A 13,139-nucleotide genomic window follows, 5' to 3' on the forward strand; every position below is an offset into this window, starting at 1 on the left:
CCCAGACATATAATTTCATTTGTAAATCCCTCAGTAAGTATGTGATGATCTTTTTCAACATTCAAGGGGGCTCTAAGGGAATATTGTCCTTCCTCTCACTTGTCAAATCCACAGAGCAGGTCTTTCAAAACCAACTATTAAGGAGCAGTCTATTCTCCACCCTTTCGTGTGCTTGGCCTGGACAAGGTGTGATTGTGTTCACGCCAGTATTCCCATGTCAGTTAGGGTTGCCTGACTGGCTCTGACATCTGCCGCTAACGAGCATTAGGTAGCGTGTGGGAAGCATGCTACAGGAGATTCGGCAGAGCCTACTTTGGCTGTACTCTGCATGGTGCTAGTTAGCCACGTTTGCTCATAGCTTGTCTTGTATTGTTTCCATATAAAAGATAGCACCTGAACTTCTAGTTTAGGTACAGGGGCATTTTAACATTGGAGAGTTAAAAACTTGTTCAATGTATATGTTTGCATCAGCACAATTCCAACCCAATGATAATTTTTATTCAAAAAGGCAAGCAAACACCCAAAAACTACATCAGCCCTCCCCCCCCAAAACACCAGAAGTGTAAAATCCTTGATGCACTAATTTCAATTAATTTCACCTTGCCAAATTTATGTTTACCCCATATATTTTCCAACATGAGAGGATGAAAGCCAAGCTGAAGGATTACATGTTGAGCTGCTAAATCACAAGGTTGGCCGTTAGAAACCATCAGCTTCTCTGTAGGAGAAAGATGAGGCTTTTTACTTCCAAAAGAGTTACAGTCTTGAAATCCACTGGAATCATTTTACTCAGTTCTATATGGTCCCTATGAATCAGAATCTATTCGTTGGCAGTGTGTGAATTTAAGAGTTTGTTCTATCTAAGACAGTAGTCACTAGCCATATGAAGCTTTTCAACACAGGATGTGTACCTAGTCTGAGTTGAGATCCTAAAGATGTAGTACTAATAAAAAGAAAGTAAAATGGCTCAATGTGTCATAGCAATTTCATATTGAAATGATGCTTTGGGTACAATTGTTTAAATAAAGTACACAGTATTATTAAAATTACTTTCTCTTATCCTTACACTTTTAGAAATGATATTAGAAAGTTTAAAAATTACATATGTGGCTCATATTTATGTTTCAGTGAGATACTGCTTAAAACCAGATGTGAGATCATTGGGATGTTCCATTATCATCCTCTGTGTGCATTACTGCTGATTGTCTCTTAACAAAAATATAGATTAAACCATGCAGAAGGGAACATTTAACACATTGTTTTTATGTTGTCCAGAGTTTGACGGGAGGAGCCAAAGGAGGTGTCCATTGTACAGATGTAACCAATGCAAGTAGGACGATGCTTTTTAACATTCATTCTTTGGAATGGGATAAAGAACTCTGCGAGTAAGTTACCTTTTGCCATAAGTGTAGTTTGCCAAATATGTTACCTGCTTATAACCCGCTTTCAAATGTCAGTGGAACACCCACATTTACTTGTTCATATTTCAACTACAGCACGCTAATCTGTGTTGTGTGTTTTTGTATGCGAGGCTACTATTGCATGTGGTAGGAGTCGTGAATATTCTTTAGGAAGATTTGATATTCTTTTTCATTCTTGTTGATTTGCGTACTTGCTTGTATAAAGTCTGAAGCATTCAACTGTATTATCTATTGTTATTTAATTTTATATTTAATATTTAAATATATCCAGTTTCCAATGTGATGCACATTTTTGGCTTTAAGATATGTAAAGACTTCCCGATATTTCCTTAAACCAGTCTTTACATGATACTGTCTTACTATCTTTCAGCTTTTTTGAAATTCCAATGGCGATTCTTCCAAATGTCCGGAGTTCTTCCGAGATCTATGGCCTCATGGTAAAAATGGAAAACACTTACCCTTTCTTCCATTAAAAAAATGGGGGAAAATGCCTATTCAGAATTCAGAAGTCAAATGTATTATTGTTTCTAGTTTGGGAGATTTGGATCTTTCCTGTGAGTATTGGTAGTATATAAAATTTTAAATAAGTGTTTTTTACATGACTTTATAATCTACCCACCAAAATTTGGAGGATCCTTTTAGTTTAATATAGAAGATGGCATGGGAATGTTTGACACACTTTATTTGTATAATCCAAATAACGTTAGTAATTATGACATCTGCTTTGAATTTATAAGAGGGGGAACTACTTACATTTTAGTGGTAGTATTTTTCCTGTTAAATCTCTTTTAGTGGCCAAACAGTGTTATATAGTATTTGCTTCTGTAATAACCTGAGCAAAACTTTAGCAAAGAAACTGAAAGCAGAGAATCTGTTTTTGATTTGTGGTTGCTAATTAAACTGGTCTCCATATTGAACATCTTAACTGTTAGCTTCCTTCAAACTTAGAAGAATAGTTTCAGAAAGGTATCCTTGACATCATTTAGTTAGAAAGTTTATTGGCTTCTAGGACTGTTAGTGAAGGAATTGGCCACTAAAAGCTCTGGATAAAGCTTTAGCAAGAGTTTAAAAAATATTTCATCTACAAGGAAGCTTTTGAAGGCAACATGGTTTTTCAAGGGAAACATACTCGCTGCTTATCTACAATAAAAGCACTTCAGTAATTTCATAGCTGCCAACAAACTGACTTGAGTCAGGGGGAAAACAACTACTCTTGAGAAAATGTTTCAGAAGGTAGTTTTTTAAAAGCCACACATTTAACACTTTTCTCATGCATTTAAATTATTGTGCTTCTGTCCCCCTTTTTCCCCTGGCTGACTGTAGAAAATCTCTCATAGCCTGGTGAGTAGGTTGCCCACCAATTATTGCTACCCATTCATTTGGAAAAGGTACAGTGCATTTCCACTTCCATTCAGACAAGCAGAAGTCCATTCGCTGAGCAGATGTGTCATGAATTTGTGTCAGTCTCCATCCAATATATGATAAAATCTAGTCAGGTTTAAGTGTGTTTGCTTGTTTTACTGACTTAATTGTGTTGGTTTATTTTTAAGTTTTCCAGAAGACTGAGAGAATGTTGCTAAAAATAAGTGCATGCTCACACACACACACACACACACACACACAAAACTAAGGCTAAGGCAATTCCGGGAATGCAAAATTCTCATGTTTTTCATTTGCAAAGTACAGCAGTGGTATGCTTTGAATCCATACTAGGGAAACAAGAGACCATTTTCCAATGTGTGAAACACCTATTTTAAATGGCAGCTCGACCCACCTTGTCGACCAGCTCAGTTGGAAATGCACTGTCACTTTTTCTGCATGCTTCACCAGAGGAGGCTCCAGACAATTCCCCAGAGGCCCCTCCCTGCAAAGAAATAAAGGATGCCTGAACATGCCCGAATGCATAGAGTAGGTCCTATCCCAAAAGCATAAGCAAGGACTTCCTTTTTTAGTATTTAAATATACTCTCGGTTTCCTGTGGACCCACCTTAAGACCTTGAACTTTTGATTAAATTGGCCCTTCACGTATTATCCTCATTCAAATATCCAAAGAACTCTATACACTAAGCAAAAGTGGTGGGCCTTACATTAACTCCAAAGCATGAAAGCAATAAAATGATATCAGATAGCTTAGAGGGGTATTTTCTGTTTCATAAAAGCTTTCCCCATATTTGGTCTCATTTCCTTCCCATTCTAACCATGGGAAGTAGATTTTATTTTTACCATCTTTTGAGCAGACAGGGAGCCCGGATCTCCCAGGGGCTGGGACACTTGCCCACATAGTCAGACTGAAGAATCAGTCTAAACTTTTTGCTGTTCAGTACTCTTTCTTTCTTTAGAGATCATGTTCTTTCCTCTAATTCTAGAGTAGCAGTAAAAATTGTGTGTTTGTGTATGTTTTTTTTAAGTTTGGTAAAATACACAATCTACCACCGAAATCTTTTCTTTGTAGTGTGCTGGCCATTCTTGAGCAAAAACAAAAACAAAAAAACTATTTATAACATAAATGAACTCTTGTTTATTTAAATGTGAAGAATCCTCCTCAGTACGTGAAGGACAAACAACATCCAATACCTAAACACTCTTGGGTTTCTTTCTTGTTTGTCTTAAGAGCAGTCTGAGTAAGAAAGAAGTATTGTTAAAAATGAAGCTTTCCAAAAGAAAGACATTACAGGCTAGTTTGACAGCTCTGTCCCTCTTAAAAGGATGCATTTGTCATTTGACAATGGCAACAAGGCACTCATGAACTCCAGCAAACTAGTTGTCCAGCTCCCATTTTGTAGATGCATCAATGGAGAGGGTCCCAAAGCCCACTCTGGATCTTACCACAGCTGAACCAGGGGGAACGCCCAGGCCTCCTGACCACATCTCCCCTTGGTCTCCTCCTCTTTCTGTCACGCCATGTCTCTTCTTGGAGTTCTAGAAATACTTCTATGCCTGTAGCACTCATGTAGTTAAATCACTTGCTTTGCCTTGTCTGCCCACATGCCAGAGCATGTTGCTATGTGTGCTGAATCATGTTGCAGCTATGTTAATGAAGCCAACCATTTGCTATTATTCATAATCTTTTGTTTTTACTTTCATTAGAAAGCTGGAGCCTTGGAAGGTGTGCCTATATCTGGGGTAAGTTTTCTCACCACATATTGCCTTGCCAATCCCAACCCCTCTCCTTTCCTCCCATATCTTAGATAATCGGCTCTTTCCTAAAAAATGGAAAACATGTAACAGCAGGAAAATTGCCTCATTCTAATTCTTCCGTGACACAATGTGGGCCAGTAAGAATCCTGAATAATGTCATAAGTTATTCCTCTTCACGCTCCCTCTCCACACCTGATATCTTCTGGGAATGTTAACCAATGGGAAAGGAGCAGAATGAAAAAAAAATGCAAGAAACGGACACAGTGTGTTCCTTGCTAACTGTAAATGGGAGAAGCAGTCATCTGACTAGCCTACTTCAGGAACGTATACTGCTGTTTCAGTCTGTGTTTATTGTCATTTATCCTTTCAGTGCTTGGGGGACCAGTCTGCTGCATTGGTAGGACAAATGTGCTTTCAGAATGGTCAAGCCAAGAACACGTGAGTTTAAGAAGTAGACCTGAAAACTGCTACCTAACTGGAATGATGGTTCACTTGTTCTGACCATTTGGTACTTTGGATGTGGAAATGCATCTGAAGGCCTTCCAGGCTAGATATACAATTTGTTCTCGTTTGTTTTCCTTAAGCTGTAAGTAAGATACATGATGCCATGTGTACAGGTATTGCAGAAGCTTATGAAAACTGCCTTCATTTTCTAGTGCTGCTGTAACAAATGGCACAAGTTAGGTGGCTCTAAAAGAGAGAAATTTCTTTTTTCCCAATTCAGGAGGCTACTAGTAGCCATTGCCAGAGTTGATACTGACTCATAAACAACCACATAAGACAGGGGAGAACTGCCCCATAGGGTTTCCAATGCTATAATTTTTTAAGGAAGCAGACTGCTAAATCCTTTGCCCTCCAAGTGGCCGGTGGGTTCATACCTTTTCAGTTAGCAGCCAGGCACTTAAACACAGTGCCACCAGGGCTCCTTCAAGAAGCTGAACCCCAAATCCAAAACCCAACCCACTGTCATCAAGTCATAAGAACCTCTATTGGCTTTCCAAGGTGGTGAGTCTTTATAGGAGCCTCACCTATAAAGATGAGGCTGTCTCTGGAAGAGCAGTTGTAGGTTTAAAATGATGACCTGAGCAAGTTCGCATTCCAATGCTTATCTGCTTATCAGACAGTGGAGCTTCAGCTCCTGGGGAAGTCTTTGCCACTGGACTCTGGAGCAGTGGTTATCAACCTGGGGGTCGAATGACCTTCTCACAGGGGCCGTCCAAGAACATTGGAAAACACTTATTTCTGATGGCTAGAGATCACCACAACATGAGGAACTGTATTAAAGGGTTGCAGTAATCGGAAGATTGAAAATCACCGCTCTAGAGGGAGATTTTTGTCTTTCTTAGCTTCTACAGCCTTTTACAGTCCTCTTTTCTCCATTTGTGCTCTCTTGTCTATTCTGCTCTGCTGATTGTCCCCTACTTATCAGGCTTAGGACACACCAGATACTCATATGCCATCAGTAACATAACAAAACTCTATTCCCAGGTATGAGGAGACTTCATTTACTTTTGATTCAATTTATCCATGATTTTTTTGTTAGGATCCCAACACATATATTGGCAGGCTAGAAATTCAGTCTTTAACAAAGACCTTCATTAGTAGAATTCAGTGCCTTTCCAGAAACTATACTTTGACTGTAAAGTATCAACAAACCAAACACTATGCCATCTAGTCCATTCTGACTCAGAGCAACTCTATAGCGCAGTCAAACTAAGACTGTGAACTTCATCTTTCTCTTGAGGAGAGGATGGCAGGTTTGAACCCACAACCTTGCAGTTAAATCACAGTGTCACCAGGGCTCTGTAGTGGTCTAGCTGTTGGGCTGCTAACCACAAGGTCAGCAGTTGAAAACCTCCAGCCAGCTCCGAAGGAGAAAGATGAGGCTTTCTACTCTGTGCAAATGCACAGCGTCGGAAACCCACGGGGAGTTCCACTTTGTCCTATAGGGCTTCTATGCATCGAAATTGACTGGAAGGCAGTGGGTTTGGTTTTTATGGGAGAAGAGGTGGGATAGGGCCATACTTTAAATGGCAGCTTTCAGTGTATTACTGCTTCTTTCTATAAGTATGAGGAGCCCGGTGGCAGAGGGGCTTATACATTGGGCTGCTAACTCTATGATCAGCAGTTCGAAACACCAGCCACTCCGCAGGAGAAAGATGAGGCTTTCTACTCCTGTGAAGATTGACAGTCTTGGAAATCCACTGCGGCCACTTCTACTCTGCTCTGTAGGGTCTCTATGAGTTGGAATCGACTTAGTTTGGTTTAGTTTACTATAATTATGGTCATTCTTACGGAATATTCAGTCTTAGTTTCCTGGTACTGTGCTTTCTATTCATTATCTGAGTTTGCTCCTTGGCAAGGACAAAGAATGACAGAAATAGAAATTTGCTAGATCTTTCTACGAATTCCATTTCCTTATTATTCACAAGTATGGATCCTGTGACAAGCGTGCTATTTGAGAGTAATATGATCAGTCCCACTTTTCAGTGTCAAAAATGTGCTCTCTCAGAAAGGTTGTGACTTTCCGGAAATTGTAGCATTGATGGAATCCGAGCCACATTTCAGATCCACTCCTTCTTTTCTGCTGCAGCATGAAGCGCACTTATGAAGCCTGTTAGACACCTTTAATCCCTACTCATTGCATGTATTGATGAGTAGCAATACATGCTTTAAAAATTGAAGGTATGCAAATCCAGCTAGACCAGAGCACATACACAGGTACAAATAAGAGCTGGAAACACAGGGAACCCAGGACAGATATACCCTTCAGGAACAATAATGAGAGTAGAGATACCAGGAGGGGAAGAGGAAGGTGGGGGGAGGAAGGGGGAACCAACCACAATGATCTACATATAACCCCCTCCCTGGGGATGGACAACAGAAAAGTGCATGAAGGGATACATGGGTCAGTGCAAGACATGAAAAATGAATATCAATTTATAAATTATCAGGGGGTTGTGAGGGAAGGAAGGAGGGAAAAAATGAGGAGCTGATACCAAGGGCTCAAGTAGAAAGAAAGTGCTTTGAAAGTGGTGATGGCAACAAATGAACAAATGTGCTCGACACAATGGATGGATGAATGGATTGTGAAAAGAGCTGTATGAGCCCCTAATCAAATGATGTAAAATACTAAAGATAATGCTTATAAATAATATAAGCTCAGCAACTGGACATTGAATGGCAGGCAATAAATACACTATGTGCTTCAAACACATTACCTCATTTAATCCTCAAAGCGGTTCCAATATCCCCAAGTTTAAAAGGAAGAAATGGAGAACTAGGGTAATACATTCAGATAACATCATACAGCTAGTATGTTAGACTGGGTTGACTAGGGAAACAAATCAAGTGATACCCATATATGTGTAATAAAGAACTTTTAAAAAATCATTTTATTGGGAGCTCATACAACTCGTATCACAATCCATACATACATCCATTGTGTCAAGCACAGCTGTATATTCACTGCCCTCATTCTCAAAGCATTTGCTCTCCACTTAAGCCCTTGGTATCAACTCCTCATTTTCCCCCTCACTCCCCACTCCTCACTATCTCATGAACCCTTGATAATTTATAAATTATTGTTATTCTGTGATGTCTTACCCTTATATCAAGAAGTAGTTGTGTGTTAAGAAAACATCACAGTACAAGTTGATAAGTCCAGTACTAGTCCATAAGTCCCTCTTCAGACTAAAGCAGTCAGAAGCAATGGTGCAGATGGCAGGAAGATCACAGGGTGGTGGGTACAGAGTCCTGTGGAACCAATGCAGTAAACACATCGCAGGGTCCACCAGCAGGAAGGTGAAGGCGGGGGGGGGGGAGGGCGGGGGGCAGTTCCCAGGGCCCTCATGAGAAGGCCACACCCACAAGCGGGCACCATCAGGCTGGGACCTGATTGACAGGTTGAATACCACCTACAGGTTTATATATATTCAAGTTGACAGGAACTTATGTAACTACCACGGCTAGTAAGCAGCAGAAGCAATAGTCACATCCAGATCCATCTCATTCCTCAGTCGGCATTCTTAAGCTCTATACTTTATCGTGCCCTGTGTGGAAAAGGGTTGCTTAGACTTGGCAGGAGACTGTCTACATTCCTTCCTGGAAAAACTCTTAATTCTCCCGTCAGTTCTAACTTCTGGTGATTCAGCTCTTCTTCTGTGAAGAATGGAATGGCTCCCATATTTAGATGGCCAGCAGTCACAATCTGAGAGTATGACCTGGTCTGCGTGAGAGTTTTCTTGGGACAGGAGATATGAAAATTCTTTGCAGGTCATGGTAACCTGAGATTACTAGCAGGAGAGTTAGAGTCAGCATGTGTTTGGAAACACATTCTTTGAATCCTAGGTTCCAGGCAGACAAATAAGGATTCAAGAGAACTAAGAGAAAAGTCAACTATTTCTGCCCTTCTTTTGTCCTCAGCTAGGAAAACAAACACTAGTAAATCAGATATCATCTATACATGTTAGTTGCCTAACCCATAATACAGCAAATGGTAAGCACTCAACAAAATTGCTTTCCTTTCCTCCTTTCCCCATTCCCCTGGCCCTGAACATGAGCAGCCCAGCCCTTAAATTGAGGAGTGCTTGTTGAGTGCATCCGCAGTAACCACAGATGAAAACAAAAACGTAGCTCGCTGCCATCAGGTCGAGACAGACTCCTAGCAACGCAAGGACAGTGTAGAACTGCCCTGTGAGTTTCTAAGACTGTAACTCTTTATGGGAGTAGAAATCCCTGCCATAGAGCGGCTGGTGGTTTCAAACCGCGAACCTATAATTTACAGCTACACAGGGGAATAGCAAAAAATATATGCGTGGAGAACATGGGAGAACACTCCAAAAGGTTTGTGGGGAAAATGGAATAGAAGAAGGATGACATTTTTCCCCACAACTTTTTGTAGCTCTACCCTGTTGTGTTTAGGGGAAGCAGGAGACATGGGATGGAGAGCAAGAGAGGTAGGAGAATGCAGTTATTCAGTGAGTGTAGCAATCCAAAGAAAAGATACATAAGAGGGAGGCTTAGGAAAGTCAAGGAGACGGAGAACTTGGAAACAGAATATTGGACTTTTAAAATGAGGACTTCATTGGTAATTCCCAAAATGAAATTATATTAGTTTCCCAAGATAGCTATAACAAAATGCTACAAACTAGATGGCTTATAAGGATAGAAATTCATTGTCCTTTAATGTTGGGGGGTAGGAGTCTGAAAACAGGATATCATTCATATTGATTCCTTCTTAGGGCTCTGTCGGGGAATGTGCCTCTCTTAGCTTCTGGTGCTGGCTGGTGATCCTTGACTTGTAGAAGCATCTTTGAATGGCCATCACCTCACTGTCTCTGTGTAGCTTTTTTTTTTTAAAGCGCATCAATCGCGTAAGATTAGAACCCATCCCACTCCAGTGAGACCTCATGTTAATCTCACTGACTACATCTTGAAAGACCCAGTTTCCAAACAAGGCCATCACATTTTACAGTTGGACACCAGTATAAATTTTGAGGAGGACACACAATTCAACCCATAACAAGAGTTTTAGTGGTGTGTTCAAAATGGAGGCCAGTTTCCAAACGGTTCAGAAAGAGGTAACAGGTGAATAGAATCTAGAAACAGCAAGATCGAAGCTGCTTTCCAAAAATGCAGCCATCTGGGCATGGTGCGAGCGATAACCAGTTTGTTAGAGTTTACCAGGATCACACAGTTTGGTGACTCTAGGTTTTCTTTTGAGGTTAAGATAAAACCAGAGAAGATTTCTTTTGTGTCTGAGCAGAGAAGGGGTGGAAGTTGTAAAATAAATAGGGGCTAAGTGATAGGCAGAAGGGAGGTCCTAAAAGACCTAAGAGAGATTAGAATGGAACGTTTCCTTAACCTCTGTAGCCCTCAGCAGGGAAAATATGACAGTTCAGAATTTAATGGGAAGCATATCTTTTGTTCAAGGTCAGGGGATGCCTTATGAGTGATTGTAATTTTTTTTACAGTTTTTTAGGGGCTCATACAACTCTTATCACAATCCATACATACACATACATCAATTGTATAAAGCACATCCATACATTCCCCGCCCCAATCATTCTCAAAGCATTTGCTCTCCACTTAAGCCCTTTGCATCAGGTCCTCTTTTTTTTCCCCTCCCTCCCCGCTCCCCCCTCCCTCATGTGCCCCTGGCAATTTATACATCGTTATTTTGTCATATATTGCCCTATCTGGAGTCTCCCTTCCCCCCCTTCTCTGCCGTCCCTCTCCCAGGGAGGAGGTCACATGCGGATCCTTGTAATCAGTTTCCCCCTTCCAACCCACTCACCCTCCACTCTCCCAGCATCGCCCCTCACACCCTTGGTCCTGTAGGTATCATCCACCCTGGATTCCCTGTGCCTCCAGCCCTCATATGTACCAGTGTACAACCTCTGCCCTATCCAGTCCTGCAAGGTAGAATTCGGATCATGGTAGTTGGGGGGAAGGAAGCATCCAGGATCTGGGGGAAAGCTGTATTCTTCATCGGTACTACCTCGCACCCTGATTGACCCATCTCCTCTCCTAAACCCCTCTATGAGGGGATCTCCATTGGCCGACACTTGGGCCTTGGGTCTCCACTCTGCACTTTCCCCTTCATTCAATAGTGATTGTAATTTTACTTTTGATTTTTCTCTCTCGTTCCTAATATAGAATGAATTACAAGAGTGTTACATTACATTTTTAAGAAAGAAAGCCTAAGACAGAGGCCTCATCTGCCTTATAATGAGCACCTCACTGAATGGAATTAAGAAGACCTTTCCCCTCACAGCTTCACCTGGGCCTCAGCCGCAGCCTCATGGGGTGCTCCTATGTAACACGCCCCTCTAGGCTGCTCAGCCCTGAGCTCATTGTCTTGAAGGCTAGCTGGCCACCTTTACTTTCCCAAATGTGGAAAAAAGGAGGCGGAGACAATTCAGCATCTGGGATGTTTAGCAGGACGTTTTCTGAGATGGTTAAACACAGTGCCTCTTGAAAACTGCATAGGAAGGCATCGCTAAGGAGGAGGAGCCATAGTTGCACAGTGGTGAAGCACTCGGCTACTCACAGCCATCAGCAACCCCGTGGGGAAAAGATATGGCAGTCGGATTCCGTGAGCATCGTAGCTGTGGGGGCAGCTCTGCGCTGTTTTTTTAGGTCACTATGAGTTGGAATGCCACAGAGCATTGCGCAACAGGTTTGGTTTGGGTTTTTGGATTTGTGAGGAAAGAAAAAATGTCATTTAAAGAGGGACATGATTACCTCTATGCTGTCTTAAAGGAGCCCTGGTGGGTCATGAGTTGGGCTGCTAACCTCAGAGTCAGCCATTTGAAACCAGAGGAAGATGAGGCTTTCTGTTCCCCAAAGCTGAAGAGTCGTGGGAACCCACAGGGACAGTTCTACTCTGGCCTATAGAGTCACTCACTAGGAGTCAGAATTGCCTCTGTGGCAGTGAGTTTGGTGTTTTTTTTAAAGGAGCCGTGGTGACGCGGCAGGTTGTGTTTGGGGTTGCTAACTGTAAGAGCAGCTATTCAAACCCCGCAGCTGCTCTGAGGGAGAAAGATGAGGCTGTCTGCTCCCGTGGAGAGTTACAGCTTTGGAAACCCTAGAACAGTTCGACTCGGTCCAGTAGGCTCGCTGTGCGTCAGAATCACCTCTGTGGCATGGCTTGGAGTGTTGGGCTCTGGCTGTAGCAATGTGAGCCTCTCTGTTCATTGGTGAGACTCGTTAAAACAACTCCTCAGGAAACCCTCAAAGAGACAGATGAACACAATGGCTTTAACGCCGGGCTCAAACGACCTGTCTTGAAGACGGCCTGGGACTGGGCAGCGTTTCATTCTGTTGTACGCAGGGATGCCTTGATCAGGGCTGGCTTGATCACAACTAACACCACCGCCACATTAAATGCACCATCTCACTTAAGAACTCACTCGAATTTATTAAGCATGATGAACCATCGCACAACTTTGTGCTTTTAGACTCATACACAACCCTTCCGTGTACAGGGGTAATGATCTAGGAGCTAGATTGGCACGGATTTCTCCTTTTAAAGAAGTGAGACCTAGATCATTAACTTCCATGTTTATGAGTATTTATTAAAAGAGAAGAACCAAAAACACAGGGTCTTCAGAGATGTGGCATTCAAAAGATGTGATTTATGTGTTTTCCTTTGTTCGTGCATGGTGCTTATCTAGCATAGTGTGACAAGCGTCTTTATACACTTGCATACAGGCCGTGCCCGGTCCACAAACATCAGTGGCAGTATAGCCTGTAGTTATGAACCAGCCTGCTGCCCTCAAAAGCTACCACAAGGTGCATACACAATGTTTGGAATAAGAAGCGGGCACTACTTTGCAATACACATAACAATTACTGTATTACTATGTGACTGACAGATATTTTAGTATATCTGGAATTGTTTAATTATTTTTATACATAGAAAGGTAAACTATATACTATATACTGAGACCTTTGAATAACAGGTTAGATTCAAACTGGACCTAACTTTTCCCATTTACAGACAAATTTGATTTAAAGGCAGATTTAGGAACTGAATTCGTTCATAATCCGGGACTGCCTGGATTCATTAATCCG

At 41.7% G+C, this 13,139-nt stretch overlaps 1 protein-coding gene across 4 annotated transcripts in view; it reads left to right on the top strand.

The window, feature by feature from the left end:
* GK (glycerol kinase) overlaps window positions 1–13,139 on the top strand; it is a 67,272-nt gene that overhangs the window by 34,049 nt on the left and 20,084 nt on the right. For 2 of the 4 annotated variants that reach the window (XM_075539118.1, XM_075539121.1), the window contains exons 7-11: window positions 1,276–1,385; window positions 1,792–1,858; window positions 2,745–2,762; window positions 4,509–4,544; window positions 4,930–4,997. In XM_075539118.1, the coding sequence (XP_075395233.1) occupies window positions 1,276–1,385; window positions 1,792–1,858; window positions 2,745–2,762; window positions 4,509–4,544; window positions 4,930–4,997 (299 nt within the window). The remainder of the gene's footprint in view (window positions 1–1,275; window positions 1,386–1,791; window positions 1,859–2,744; window positions 2,763–4,508; window positions 4,545–4,929; window positions 4,998–13,139) is intronic. The other 2 variants (XM_075539119.1, XM_075539120.1) reach the window with 1 other exon arrangement.

Source organism: Tenrec ecaudatus, chromosome X (assembly GCF_050624435.1).
Source record: "Tenrec ecaudatus isolate mTenEca1 chromosome X, mTenEca1.hap1, whole genome shotgun sequence".
NCBI classification, from domain to species: Eukaryota; Metazoa; Chordata; class Mammalia; order Afrosoricida; family Tenrecidae; genus Tenrec; species Tenrec ecaudatus.